Genomic DNA, 16,115 nt, shown 5'->3' with positions numbered 1-16,115 from the left:
CTTATCCGGGTAAGCGCTTATCAAGTAACGTTACCTCACCGGATGAATATGGTAAGGACCAAGAATCTTATATCCGGTAAGAACGAGACAAGGACCAAAAGTCTTACCCGGTAAGTGAGGGCGACGACTCTTACCACGGTAAGCACTTACCATATAAATTGTTGCATAGGATGTTGTTTTGGTAGACTAAATCTTATCCGGTAAGTAAATAATAGTGTTAATATTTTTAACAACGTACTTTTTTTTGAATATACAAAAGTAGAAAATGACTGTCTTGTTTTATAGATGAATAAAGTATGTATATTATATTTTTCATATTAATATATTAATTTGTGTATTTAAATTTGAAAATAAAAACAAGATTTGTGTTGGCTTTTTTATGTCTTGAAAAGGCTAAATCAAAGGGTCTACTTAGTGTTCATGAAAGGGGACATATATCACTATCAACCTTGTGATTTAATGCCACAATTTTTGACTTGCAAGCAAAATCAAGTGCAAAAGAACTCGAATATTGGTACCAAAAACGACATTGTGGACGAATCTCGCTTTAGATTATATCTCGTGATATGTACCCTTGTTTTGTAGCATCAAGGAGTCTATTTTTGCCAAAAACACTCGATGGTTCAGCTTTCGATTAGACATAAATGTTATTAGTAATTATCACCTTTAATATTGTTGATGATCGATATGGTTTTGAAGTCGGCAAATGAGGGTAAGTAATTACATGTAGGACTCTACTAGCCGTTGTACATAAGGAGGGTAGAATGTGCACAGTCTGGTCCTGACAATTTAACCGCATTTTAACTGACCAGATTGCAGGTGGTGCTTTGGAAAATTTTCCAGTCGTTCGATTTAGCATGTATGAAGTGACCAAAACAGTCAAAGCATACCACAAAAATGTGATCTGATTTAACTGGTTTATGTTGTTTGTGGCTATGAATTAATAGAACCGTTGAATTAAATTCAAATATAACATAAAAGGCTAGTAAAACGCAACCAATCAACCATACTTCATGTGTTAAATATGAAAAAGAACTAAGAAAAAAAAAGTCAAGAAACCCTAAAATCCTAACAATGTTGATGAGTAAAATCAGTAATGAAATAGTAAGGGACTGTTTCGCAATTGTTGAATGGTTTGGTGTAGAATGATTAAGAGGCTCTCATGATATAGTGCAAAATGATATATAATTGTTTAGTAATTGTGTACAATGAAATTAGAGCTCTTAATGGTTAAGGGAGATCTAGGATACAAAATCATTCAGAGGGTTTTAGAACTATTAAGAGGTAGACTTTTTTTTGCCAAACAAGATTCATCTCTTAACGATTCAGATGTTGCCTCTTAATAAAACTATTAAAAGGTAAACAAACAACCCCTAAATAAATAAAAGTGTATATAAGAAACAATTTTTAATAAATGAATATAAGGGTTGAGTGTCGGGGGCAGGGGACTTTGAAGTGTTTCGTGTGGTTTTTAGTAGGTCTTGTTGGTTTAACGGTTTCTATCACTGTTCTTATTCAGCTTGTCTTCGTGCCTTACAAAATTGGCTGCTTCAGACTTTTTGCTTCCTGAATTTTGTAAATGTGTTCTTTTTGCAAAATTTTGATTTGTTATGTCATTACAACAAAATCGGTTTTATAAGACGTCGAAAAATGTACAAGTGCCCTAATACATTGCTTTATAGAATATAAGTTTATAAGACTAAATAATTTCATATGTAAAAGCATTATAATACGTTTATCATAACGTTTTGGGACATCTTAACAAATTTTTAGAACATTTTTATAAACGTTCTTCTTTTATGACATTATTTTAATTGTTTTATAATATTGTTTTCTCAAAAGTGTGCCGTAAGAAAATTAATACTACACTTTATTTTAACAGTGTTCTAATTTTTTTGTTAAAATATCCAAAAATGTCCTATAAATTTACATAAGATGCATAATTGTTTGCTCCTATAATTCAAACTCATATAAAGCGATCTATTATGACACTTAGACTTTTTTTTATTAATCTGGATATCCAACCTGCTATACGAGCCGACTAATCTCAAGACGACCACTTGCTTTGTAAATAGCTCGGAGTCCCGCATTTGAACCTCCATAGCCACAAGAGGATTTTTATTCCTCTTTGGATTTGAACATGGGACCTTCAGATACTTTTGACCTTTGGAGTCAAGCTCAAACCAATCAGGCACCACCCTTGTGGTTACAATTAGACATTTTTCGGTGTATTATAAACCGATTTTGTTATAGTGTACGGCATATACTTTTGATCACCTTTGGTGAGGTTTAAACTGAACTATTTACCTCATGTAAGACCTAACTCCATCAGTAACTCGGGCACCGTTGGTCCATATGCCTTTTGGTGCTTTTAGCTAACGTTCCCAAATATTTTCGGCAAGAGGTTTTTCAGGAAACAATCTTTCTACCTCTTAAGATGGATGAAAGATGTACTATATGTATCTTATCCTGCAAACGCTACTACCAGATAAGATATATACTGGATTTGCTTAGGGTGATTTAGTTTATTTTAGAAATTAATATTCTAAACGAGAATGGCATATGCTCTAAAGCATTGCCAACATTTCCTATTAAACTATATCTATAATTAACAAAAACGTTGATGATATCGTACAGTGTTTTAGGCAGAGCAATCGACTGGTTGACGTGTTAGGTTTGAAAGCTCTAATATAAAAGTGGCCTAAGGTTTTTCAAAAGCTTTAGGAGAATTGTAAGTTAAGCCAAAAAGGCAATCATCGCATAAGAAAATTAATGTAAGGTTCGGTTAGGTCCATGTCTACTTTATAAAATCGAAGATTTAAAAATTTTCTAAAAACAGATATTGGATAAAAAAATACGATATTTTTTTTCCGATTAACCTGGATATCCAACTCGCTATGCGAGCCGACTAATCTCAAGGCAACCACCTGTTTTATAGATAGCCCTAAGTCACCGCATTTGAACATTCGTGGCCACAAGGGGTTTTTATTCCTACTTGGATTTGAGTCTGGGACCTCCTGGTACATTTGACCTTTGGAGTCAAGCTCAAAATACGATATTTAATAAATGTTGAAAGTGTATTTTATTTTGGTGATAGGGAGACACAATTAAGAAGGGCTCACTTAATTTTTCAATAAGAACATAAAAATAAAATGAAGAGTAAATTACATAAATCATTCAGGTGGTTTATGCAAACGCTGATAATTGCCATTTCAGTTTCAAAATTACAGTAAGGCGTCCATCGTTTAAAGTTGCTTACATCAATCGACTTTGTTGGTCATAACAGCCTTTACAAGCAACGTTTAGGTGAGGATATTCTGGTCATTTTACCTGTTTTATTTTTATTATACAAGTATATAAATTATTTAAAAAGACACATCTGAATTATTTTCTTCTTTCAAACAGTAACCCTCCATCTCTCTTCATTTCTTCTGAATTATTTTCTTCTTTCAAACAGTAACCCTCCATCTCTCTTCATTTCTCTAACACTCACCGTCATCACGTGATTTAATATATGTGTGTGTGAAAAACATGCATGCCCACCGACTTAACTAGAAAGGTTGAATGTCTATTTTTCACCCACTCTCGTTTTCCTTCCAACCAGAAGATGAATTAAAAATGAAATATTACTTTTTAATTATAAAAAATATAGCATTGACATAAACAATAAAAATAGTAACGAGTCATAGATGGTCATTACTATCACGGGTGCGCTTGAATCCAGTAGACTTATCGGGTTCATAAATATTTAGTATGTTTATCTGCTTCAAGTCAGCATAGAACAATTGCGGAGGCATTTGTAAAACAGTGGGAACATGACAAACAAGTAAAAATGCCCATAACTTTTTATTCGGAAAAAAAAAAAGTTACGATGGCATAGGACCAACCTACAGAAAGGTCTCGGGATCATGCATCAAGATAAACTGTATTGGATGGTTTGCCCCAAGTTTCGTCAATTAAGCTTCTATTTTTATTTTCCCTGATTTTTAAGATTCTTAATCATAACATCTTACCCAGAAGGGTGGTGCCTGATTGATTTGAGCTTGTCTCCAAAGGTCAAAAGTTACAGGAGATCTCAAGTTCAAATCCAATGAAAAATAAAAATCCTCTTATGGCCATGAAGGTTCAAATACGGTGACTCTGGACTATCTGCAAAGCAGGTGGTCGCCCTGGGATTAGTCGGCTCGCATAGCGGGTTGGATATCCAGGTTAATAAAAAAAAACATCCTCATTTTACCATGAAGGTACATCATATTCATCTCAAATTACTAATGATCAACTTGAGAAACACCTCAAACTTAAACATTATGCAGCGAAAGTCTTACAATAATTGAACTGAAATGACTTGGACAGCAACTATGTTTAACAAAACATAATTCAAAATGAAACAAAACATCCAATATTAAACAACCATGAACATATCTGAAGCAACTGACAGATATAAAACAACACTGAGTCTAGCATGTCTAAATGTTTCCCTTGCATTTGTCTACCTAACTTCTTTCTTAAGTACTGAATACATACAACATATAATGATCCTTGCTAAATATATTATTGGATACACATTTCATTAAAAGAACATGAAACTTACATGTGCATGTAAGGTAATCTAAAACTATACAAATACTGATAGTCAGATACAGACAACTGTACTTAATATAAGACACACCAGGCCAATGGCTACCAGTGTGGTTTGCTGCCTGATTCGATGCTTGAACTCTGACCTTCCAGGTGCTACCTTATATCTCAAATAACACCAAGAACTCCAGTATTTTTGCTACCTTTTTTATAATTAATATATAAATGTGATAATCTTGGTGCCACTCACTACTCTCCCAATCCTGTTTTTCATTCCCGTATGAAAACATCTTGCATTGGCCTTTTATTTTGTTTGTGAACAAGTCCATCTCGGCACTATTTAAGTTCCACATATCCCCAGTGACGACCAGTTAGCAGATGCTCTCACGAAACCATTATCGAACGCACGTTTCAATGCACTACTTGCCAAGATTGGACTTTCCAAACGGACGTCCATCTTGTGGGGGCGTGATAAAGATATGTACACATCAATCAATGATAACAATTCTTGATTTTGATCATTTATATTAATGTTGTATATTTCTTTTGTTTATAATTATCTTCTCAATATCTTTTATTAATTAGTTTCAATTAGGTTGATTTGTTTATCTCTCAATGAGTTGTAAATGTATGTATAAATAGCCTCCATTGTGTTAATAGAATAATCATCAAGCCTTTCTTTTCTTATACAGATTATCGGGTGATTTTCAATCACCAAACCAGTGATAATCAATCTACTGGTGATCCGCCATAAATTTACCGGACACTATGGGCAGATAAATCCATCGACGAAGTCTCTTTTTTTTTTTACAGTGATTTATCATGAATATCATGAAAAATTTAAGTCGATTATTTATGATGAACGGAGACAAGTGTCTTGCAAAATCAGGTGAACAATTGAAGTTTAATTTCTATCTGTATACACTATATATATATATATAGATATATGTGTATGTGTGTGTGTGTGTATATATATGTGTGTGTGTGTGTGTGTGTGTGTGTTAAAAAGGTATTAAAACATTCTCTTTTGTCTGCTAATCATTTCTTATGATACTAAGAGGCAATCTCTGAATCGTTAAGAGGTGAATTTTGTTTGATAAAAAAAAGTCTGCCTCTTAATGGTTCTAAAACCCTCTAAATGATTTTGTATAATGGATTTCCCTTAACCATTAAGAGCCCTAATTTCATTACACATAATTACCAAACAATTATATTTTATTTTGCACTATATCATGAGAGTCTCTTAATTATTCTGACCACTTAATCATTCTACACCAAATTATTCAGCAATTGCCAAACAGCCCTTAAAATATATTTTTAATATAACAAAAATCAATATTACAAAGTATATAATAATAAATACAAAAATTCAAATTCCATTATTCCTTTTTTTTATTCATAAAACTACCAAAAAAAAAACGAAAAAAAGGGGGAATGTTTTAAAGAAAAGGACGTTTGCCACAAGGAATGTATGATTGTGGTGGTTAAGTGGGTGGGGCCCCAACACCATCATATACGCACCCATCCATCTGAATTATTCAAACGCCGTCCACTCCATTGATATGACGTCACGTGATTGCCTCCATCTTCCTCGCTGCTTTTCCATGTCATTGTCAATGTCAAGTTGTCAACTATGCATTTGGGGCCCACTTTTGTTTTGGGCCTCTTTTATGATGGGCTCACCTTTACTCATTTGGCCCAAAAATGTGGGCCTCTTAATCCGATAATCCAATTACCCTCACCCCCGTCATCGCCGAGTTACATAGTCATAGGCAATTTCAAATATGAACAATATGATTAGAGTTTTTTTTTTATTAATCTGAATATCCAATCTGCTTTGCAGATAGGTCGGAGTCACCGCATTTGAACCTCTATGGTCACAAAGGGATTTTTATTACTTCTTAGATTTGAACCTGAGACCTCCTGGTACTTTTAATCTTTGGAGGCAAGCTCAAACCAATCAGACACCACTCTTGTGATTGTGATTGATTTTCATATATAGAGGGGGAGACCTCTCCAATCAATTTTTTTTATTAATATGACAATTTTCTTTTAAATAAAAACAGAAAAGATAAAACAAAGGTCGGTAGTTGGGAGGAAGCTAAGCTGAAGCAACCACTAGAAAGAGCAAAGGAGGTGGAAAGAGGAAATGAAATAAGAGAAGGACCAACCACTACGGAATGTTCCAAACAAGTTTTGTCTGGACAATGTTCGATGAAGGCTTTAGGGTTAGACTAAGCAGCCTAGACTGAACATAATCAGAGATGGTCTTGAGCACTATGTCATAAGATATTCTCTTATTTTTGAAGATACGATTATTATTTTTCTTGTCAAACATGGTAGACTGTCATAGCAAGCACCAATCTGCGAATAATAGACCAGATAGTCTTGTCTTTGGTAGCTTTGCTGAAAGTTTTTAACGATGTCAGTCCAGTTATCCGGGATCACGAGAAGGTTCAACTTGTGTTTAAGGTCATTTCAAACTTGATTAGTTAAAAACATTAGAAGAAAATATACTAATATAAATTAGGCCTGTTATTAGGGATGCTCAAAAACCCAACCAACTCAATGCGAAATAACTCAACTCAACCCAAAGCCACTCAATGTCTAACCGAGTTGTAAAATTGTCAAACCGTAGATAATGGGTTACTATTATTTGAACCCAACTCAACTTGATGAACCCGATGTCCTTTTATTTATTGGATTTAATATTAATATTGAATTTTTATTAATATATACATTAGACAATTACACTATCATGTATGCTCTTGATATACACATATTTTCAATCTATTCACACCTCTATATAATTCATTCGTATATATATTCAGTAACTGTGAACATATATATGTAAATTGTGAAAATTAACTGAATGTGATATACATAAGAAGTATGGATAAGTTGTATCAAATTGTTAATGATGAAAAAATAATTATGGGTCGATAAATAACATATTCAATGTTAGAAAGATATTTTAATGTACCAAAGTATCAACCTGACCAACACATATGAGTTGAGTTGGGTTGGGTTGCACTTTAGTCTGTGTTGGGTTGGATCAAGATTTTTTCAACCATAAATATTAGATTGAGTTATTTAAATATCTTCAATCCAATTAACCCAATCCATGAACACCCCTACCCGTTAGGACAAAAAACCACACGAAATATTAGGAGGATAGACTTTTCAAAACGGAAGTTTATCATGATGTTTGTTGTCTCATGGCGATTGTTGTATTTACACAATACCCCCTCAAGTAAGTATAAATCGATATACGAGTTCAGTAAATCCATATACCATTGAAAAAGGTATGCCCTCCCTGTACTTATGCAGATTTCTTAAACGAATGGTCCTTCGATCAAATTTCATTTCGCCATTGATATCATCCTCTTCTCTAGGGTTTTCCCTCTCTTGGCATACCAGCTTCTTTCAGGTTTTACAGCTCAGTCGTGCGATTCTCCCAAATTTAGGGTTTCTTAAAGGTACATTTCTTCTTTCAGTATGTTAACTTTATAATCTTCAGATTTTTGATTAATTGGAGTTTGATTTGTGGAAATTATATAACATTGGCGATGTATGATAAGATGGTACACGTTTATATTCGAGCAACTATGGTTGATGAATGATAAGATGGTAGCATACGCATGCATGATAATTAGCGTTTTCAAATGAGGTTTAGTTACTAGTTATCTCTTACATGATGATGGTTCTGAATGTCTCTGGAGCATTCAGCCAAGGTCTTCATGATGACCTTGCTCTTCAGACTGTGATTGCTGATTGTCTTTGTCGCTGCCTTGGAGTAGTTGTCGCTGATAGAGTAGTTGGTCCCAGGACTATAGAATTCAGTTGTTCCAGGACTTTTTTGAATTGTGGGATACCTTCAACCAAATCTAGGTTTGATGTCACTTGTGGACAGGGAAAGAGAACCACGAGAATTGGAATAGGATGTACAAGGTGTTTTAATTGCTTGAACTAAAATGTTACTCCATACTGGTATCAAGCTGTCAATCTCATATTAGTTGTTTATTCGTGATGGCTTGGAGACCATCTCTTTGTAACACTTGGAAATTTACTTATTTTCTTCCCGTCGGTCGATTTGCTTAGAAAACAGGATTCTTCTTCATAGGTTGCAGTTTGTTATAGTGTTAAAAGTTATAAGGAGATGGAACACGTTGATGATGATTCACATGGTGTTTGTGAAAGCCAGGGCACCCAAGATGATGAGGTACAACCTATTTGGTTGCCTTCTTATTGTTCTTTACCTATTGAAACAGCAGCTGGAGAGTAGTTGCCTGTTATGTGTTTAGGATGCACTTGATCGCACATTTCTTAGACAACGTGTGATGAAATGGATCATGTTGTTCTATGTTTTCTGAAGTATACAAGTCAACGAGTCTACATGTGAACTCTTTATTTCTTGTTGCAGGTATCCCCGTCGCGAAGAATTGAAGAAGTCCTCAGAAGCAAAACTGACTCTTCGTTAGAGTAATTTAAATCCCGAAAGGCCTGGTTAGTAGTCTTGCAAGATTCATTTCACATTAAATGGCAGTTGGAAACCCAAATACCAGCACTTGAACATGAATACATAAATTACTTGCTAGAATAAGTGCAATTGGCAATACTATATGCTAATCATTTACAGCAGCTAAGTCACTGGAATCTTTAGAATGAAGCTTATAGTATTTGATGTAATGTGAAACTAGTAAGAAATGACCAACATAAGGATCAAGCATCTATTACAATGGACGGAATTGCTCCCTCTTAGCAGAGAACAGATTCCCCACTCTCAACTGTGTTTGTACCAGAAAAAAATCCCCTAGATCAGCAGAGATATCTGTATTGTAATTTGATGATTCTGTTTCTAGTTCCTGCTCGGATTTCTTCCTGGATTGCTTGCCAAAAATATTGTTGTTTGTGAATAACAGCCATTTTGCTGCCCAAAAACATCTCCAATGTATGTGCATTTGATCCTGTCAACTGTCACTTGATGTGTTCGTGTAGTAGGGGCTGGTATATCGTGTGCTCCTCCCCTTGAATCAATATACTATAATCCTCCCTAGGTTTTCCGTTTTTATATTTCTGTCAAAGAATGGTGATGAATCTCTGAGCCCTACCATGCTTTGCATTTAGACCTGCCCATAACTTGACTATTACAATTGTTTCGTTTTGGAAATTTTGTATATGTGGCATTGGTTAAATGTGTTGAAAATTCATTTTGTATTTGAATTTCAAAAGGATTTAACCTTAAAACTTGAATGATCTCTCTAATATCGTTGACATCAAGAGTACTTGATTAAAACGGAAAATGTGATTTCTTTTTGTTTTGGTTTGATCAGGTCATAGTTGAGTATGGAGTGAAAGTCAAACAATGTATTTCATATCATTTAGTTGCAACTGTTTGCAGAAAAAAACTTTTTATTGCATAAAAGGCTTGTTGATGATGTTTGTTATTTCATGGACATATTGCATAACATATGTCTTGCAAATGTTTAAAATTCATGATATGTTGCTTAATCTTTCTAGGCATAGAAAATTTTGGCGAATCTTTACAACCCAAGAAACCTAACTAGAAAAAAGAAAATGTGACGAAAATGTTTATTGAATCTTGTTTACATGAGATATTCGTAAATAGACAAGAAGGTGGTAGCCTTAACGCACTTTTGTCGGTCATTGCTAAATTCAGAACACTTGATAAGCAGATGTTTTCAGACATTGCTTACTCTAGACAGATCTCTTACTTCAAACAGCGCTTACTTCAGATACGCCTCTTCCTCCATCCCAAAATAAATATCCACAATGAAAAAGGCACCCAGTTTTAGAAATTTGTAATGATTACACTTTTTTATTAATTAAATGGCAATTTTCCTTTCATAATAAAGGGAGTAATGAATTTATCTATCTTCAAGGGTAGAATTGGAAAGTAAGCACTTACCTTTGAAGTGGATACTAGTTTAATGACAAACTAAAATAGAAATATGGAGTGTGGTCACTTTTTTGCGACGGAGGGAGTACTTGATCATACATCTCTTAGATAAGATGTGTTTCTATGTTTTTATTCAAGTATACTAGCCAACTAAGCTGACACGTAAACTCTGCTTATTTTGTTGTTGCAGGTATCTCGTCATGAAGAATTTCTTCTCCTAATATCCTTCCCTCACGAGCTTTTTAACACCCAAATATGCCATAGATTTCAGTTATCAATCGCCGCGCAAGACCATTAGTAACAATACACCCTTGCTGATTTCGTTTATAGCTCCATTATCAAGTTACTCGATGCACCGAAGATATCTATCATCTACCATCATCGTTCCTTTTAATTATCTAAAGAAACTCCAAATAAATCCAACCCACCGTTTAGGTCCCTCAAGAACCCTAACAGTAGAGACAACCAAAGAGCCAGATGCCAACGGTGATCATTTGTATGCAGACATACCGAAACCCGCTAAGAGCAAGTCAGAAAGAAAACCCTACCTAACGCCTATGAAAATTCTGGTTCGAAGAGCCAAGCAAGAGAGAGAGGCAAGAAAGGCACAACCTTGTAAATTGTTAGAAGAACCTCCGGGAAACGGCTTACTTGTTCCTGAACTGGTTGGTGTAGCGCATCAAGTTTATCGAGCTAGAGAATCAGTGTTGCTCGGTTTATCAAAGCTTGTAAAGGCCATTCCAGTTCTTCGATGCAGGTATAAACCAATACAAATTTTCACATTTCAGTCCCCATGAATCAGTTCTGAAATTTGCAGATCAATTCACAAAATTCAGTAGCAAAGTAATCCAATAAGAATCATGTTCTATTAACGTTTTTCAGATTTTATCGTATCCGTCTTTCTTGTGTCAAGTTCCTTTTCGAAGTTTTCCTTCTTTTTATATTTTCTCTAACTTTTTGGGCTAACTCTCTCTCTCACACCCTTTTCACTAGCGCCGGGGTTCATGGAAACAGCCACTCTACTTTTTGGGGTAGACGTCAGGTGTGCGTATATCATACCTTCCATAGGCCCCGCCTTTTGGTGGGATATCTTTTTTTGACGTAGATGTTAGGTGTGCTGTGTGCATATATCATGCCCTCCATAGACCCCGAATCTTGGTGGGACGTGCTGAACCTCTGGATGAGATATACTGAGTTTGTTTGGTTTGGTGTGGTCTTAATCATGCTCTATGAACCAGCATTAAAAGGAGCGTAATTTGTTAATAACGTATCATAATCTTATAGTTTGCGTATGTGAAACATTCATGTCCCAAAAAGATCACAAATTTCATCATGCATCAATTATAAGCAATGTTGTGATACTCTTATATTATGGTATGTTGGTTTTCAGGCATTGCTTTGAGGTTCATATTGGTCCAGTAGGGCATGAGATCAGGACATGTACCGGTCCAAAAAGCGGCCTTCGAAATGCTACACATGTGTGGCGAAGAGGAAGGGTACATGACGTAATTTATTTTCCCAAATGCTTCCATCTTTATGACCGTGTTGGAAAGCCAAGAATCATACATAATGAGAGCCGTGCAGTTAAACAACTTCCGGCCATTGTAGAGCTCTGCATACAGGCAGGATTGAATCTTGAAAACTACCCTACAAAGAGAAGAACACGACCCGTATATAGCATAGAAGGTAGAATAGTGGATTTTGAGTTAGACCCGATGAAAAAGATAGAAACAAATAAATTGGTAGCTTCTGAGGATACCAAAACTGATTCTAGTTTAAAAAAGGGTTTGTGCCACCCTCCGGAGCGCCCCCATTGCATTGGTCCCACAGTCATCATGGGGGAGGTAGCCGATGATTCTAGTTTACAAAATGGTATGCACCACCCTCTAGAGCGCCCCCACTGCAGTAGTCCCAAGGTCATCATGGGAGAGGTAACTGATTCTAGTTTACAAAAGGGTACATGCCACCCTCTAGAGCGCCCCCACTGCAGTAGTCCCAAGGTCATCATGGGGGACGTAACTGATTCTAGTTTACAAAAGGGTACGTGTGACTCTCAGGAGTGCCCCCACTGCACCAGTCCCAAAATCATCATGGGGGAGGAGGGGGAGGTAACTGATTCTAGTTTAGATGTTTCTTTGACCACCGAGATGCAACCGAATCTCGATTTAGCGAATAGCAGTTCGACTCCAAGTGAACTAGCCACCATGACCCTAGATTCATGGTTCGAGATGATATCTGGGGCCAAGAAGATGATGGAGAGATACAAAGTGCATACTTGCGGATATTGTCCCGAGGTTCAGGTTGGTCCGAAGGGGCACAAAGTTCGGATGTGTAAGGCGTCGAAACACCAGTCTCGTAACGGTATGCATGCATGGCAAGAAGCGACGATCTTTGATCTGGTTGGACCCAACTACGTGTGGCATGTTGCTGACCCGTCGGGCTCTCTGTTGTCTAATGGTCTGAAGAGGTATTACGGTAAGGCTCCTGCTGTTGTCGAGCTGTGTGTGCAAGCAGGTGCGCCGGTTCCAGCTGAATATAGGAGTATGATGAGGTTAGATGTTGTTCCTCCATGTCCTGATGAACTTGATCTTGTTACCTGATGCCCAGATTGACATTTGAACGGTAAACAAGATAGGATTGAGTAGGACAAAAATGCAGTCTTTTAGGTCGAACAAAAATCAAGAAACTATGCAAAGATAGGTATTATTAAGCTAGCTATGTCAAATTAAAACCTTGGTACCTTTTACAATTCTTTCAACTACTTGTCTCACTCTCATCTGGTTCTGTGTGCACCAAACGCACCTTGGATTCCCGCATTATGTATATTAGGGCCAAAACAGACACGGTAAATGTCACATGGAGATGGAGGTAGGGTCAATAAAGTAAGGGTTTGTTTGTTTACTTCTGAATAATTTCATTAAAAGACAATATCTGAACCGTTAAGAGGTGAATCTTGTTTGGCAAAAAAAAATGTTGTTGCTTAATGGTTCCAAAACCCTCTGAATGATTTTGTATCTTGGGTCTTTCTTAACCATTCAGCGTTCTAATTTCATTATAAACAATTATCAAATAATTATATTCCGTTTTATATTATATCATGAAAGTCTCTTAATCATTCTGACCACTTAATCATTCACAGCAGTTAAAAGTATATAGACTTTACCGAATATTATTTGTTCTTGTAAAAGTTTTAAAGTTATATGGAAGTTTTGTTATGTGTTGTGTTGCTTTCTCTAAATTTATATGGCAACCCATAACATAAAAAACTGGTTTTATCATGTGTTTGGTTGACAAAAAATAAAATGTGATTCAGTTTATTTCTTTGAATTTTTTGTTTGATTCATGCAATATAACTTTTTTGAAATGTAAATCAGTGATAAATAAAATTATATTTTTAATGCTATTTTTTGTAATTTCTTAATTTGAAATGAATATAAATATCTGTAAAACTATTAAAATTTTAATAATTTATAATAATGTATTTTTGTTTTTACATAGAGTTGTGAATGAATGAAAGGACATAATTTTTTTTCTTCATAAAACTAATAAAATGACTAATTTCCTAGTCTAAAGAAATTGCTCATTCAAATAAAATTATATTCCCAATATTTTTGCAAATAAAAAAACCCGATGGAATCAGGTAAATGAAATTTATCATTCTAATTATCTTACATTCTGTCAAAATCTTATGAACCAAACGCCAGATATGCGCTTCTCGATGACCTAGAATTCGTTAGCAAAAACGATCAATAAAGTACTTGGTATAATGCAGTGTAATTGTCATCAACGAACCTGACTTGATAGTTATTTCAGAGGCTTGATAAATTAATTCTGAATTTTATTTTTTAATTATATATGGTTGATCTAAAATAACATGACAAAAATGTTGTTGCAAGTAAATTTACCATCGAGAATCATTTAAAATTGTTTAACCATATTTGACTTTAATCAACCGATTATTTAATTTTGATTAAAATTATTTAAACCATGATAATTATTTTGAAAACATGAGTTCAAAACACCTTGGTTGTAGGTTAGAGCTTAAGTTTGTTATCTTTTGGCACCGTCGTTGCATGGTAGATCAAGGTTTGATACTTTTTTGGAAGGTTAAAGTTACGATCAATTAACATATTTTGTCTTTATTCACAAAAGCTGTATTAAGAGGGCTGTTTTACAGTTACTGAATGGTTTGGTGCATGATGATAAAGTGGTCGGAATGATTAAGAGGATCTTATGATATATTGCAAAATGAAATATGGTTGTTTGGTAATTGTTCAAAATGAAATTAGGGGTCTTAACGGGTTAGGGAGGCCAAATATACAAAACCATTCAGATGGTTTTAGTACCATTAAGAGACGGACTATTTTTTCGCCAAACAAGATTTACCTCTTAGCGATTCAGATGCGTCCTCTTAATGAAACTATTAAGAGGTAAACAAACAGGCCATGAGTATCCAAAATCATATATACTTTTGTACAATATATTAATTGCACTTATGAATTAAATTGGTGTACCAAACCAGTCTCGTATCGCAAACGAAACTGCTAAAGAGTATCAAACAATTAGGTTTTTTTTTTTCTCAACTGTCTTTATTTCCCGACATACGTTAGCTCCCTAATCAAAAGGTGATCGAATGATTCAAATCTTTGATCTTGGAAATTCATCTGAAAAGTCATAAGATATTTTATTTTTTTATATAATTAAAAGTCATAAGATATTTTATTTTTTTATATAATTAAAAGTCATTAATTTTGATATTTCTATGTCAACAAATATAACTAGCTCCCAAAATCATTTTATTTTTCTTCTAAGTTGATCTTATAAACCCGTCATTTGCCTTCTTCAAATCCATCAGACAAATCATCAGCAATCTCAAAAATATCTTTAATATCATATTAGAATTGCAATTAAGTTGTAATAGAAAGAAAAAAAAAAGCATCTAAGGGTTGTTTGTTTACCTCTTAATAGTTCAATCAAGAGACAACATCTGAATCGTTAAGAGGTTAATCTTGTTTGGCAGAAAAAAATTTGTCTCATAATGGTTCTAAAACCATCTGAATGATTTTGTATCATAGATCTCCCTTAACCATTAAGAGCCCTAATTTTATTGTACACAATTACTAAACAATTATATTTCATTTTGCACTATATCATGAGGGTCTCTTAATCATTCTGCACCAAATCATTCAGCAATTGTCAAACAACCCCTAACTGAAGTAAATGATCTTCTAAAAAGTCTCTTTTCTCTCCTTGTAGTTTCGAAGCTTCCGATCATCATTCCTTATTAAGTTAGGGCCGCATTCTCCCTCGAGCATGTAGCTCATTAGGTAAAGAGACATACTGACTTTACTCAAATATACAATAAGTTCAAGTTCGAATCCAGTGCAGACGAACTTGAACCCCTCCATCAGTCTCAATCGTTGCATCACTTCTGAAATACCTCATTTCTAAGGGAGGATTCATCTGGTATACGAATTGAAGTCTTTTATCGTTAGTTATGAAACATACAAATTTTCATTTATAAGATAGTTTATACAAGAAATAACACTTTTACATTTTATTTATTTAATATATCACATTATTATTTTAAAAATATCTAATCATTATAACAAACACA

General features: G+C 34.7%; 1 protein-coding gene across 2 annotated transcripts; it reads left to right on the top strand.

The window, feature by feature from the left end:
* The first annotated feature begins 7,921 nt into the window (after positions 1 to 7,921).
* On the top strand, positions 7,922 to 13,399 carry LOC112529617 (APO protein 3, mitochondrial). Of its 2 annotated transcripts, none has more exons than XM_025140945.1 (4): positions 7,922 to 8,057; positions 9,002 to 9,084; positions 10,689 to 11,255; positions 11,889 to 13,399. In XM_025140945.1, exons 3-4 carry the CDS (start codon positions 10,849 to 10,851, stop codon positions 13,096 to 13,098), a joined length of 1,617 nt encoding a protein of 538 aa, XP_024996713.1. In that variant the 5' UTR covers positions 7,922 to 8,057; positions 9,002 to 9,084; positions 10,689 to 10,848; the 3' UTR covers positions 13,099 to 13,399. The 2 variants fall into 2 exon arrangements, with proteins under 2 accessions (XP_024996713.1, XP_024996714.1); XM_025140946.1 differs by lacking the exon at positions 7,922 to 8,057 and adding an exon at positions 8,087 to 8,800.
* Positions 13,400 to 16,115: the final 2,716 nt, after the last annotated feature.

The sequence above is a fragment of the Cynara cardunculus genome, assembly GCF_001531365.2.
Source record: "Cynara cardunculus var. scolymus isolate 2C chromosome LG 16, CcrdV1, whole genome shotgun sequence".
Lineage (NCBI taxonomy): Eukaryota > Viridiplantae > Streptophyta > Magnoliopsida > Asterales > Asteraceae > Cynara > Cynara cardunculus.
The sequence above is the reverse complement of the archived record's forward strand: the minus strand, read 5'-3'. Positions and strand labels throughout refer to the sequence as shown.

Coding starts and splice junctions, on each gene's coding strand:
- LOC112529617 (XM_025140945.1), top strand. CDS start 10,849: ATGCACCGAAGATATCTATCATCTACCATCATCGTTCCTTTTAATTAT. Junction 11,256..11,888: donor ATTCCAGTTCTTCGATGCAG/GTATAAACCAAT, acceptor GTTGGTTTTCAG/GCATTGCTTTGAGGTTCATA.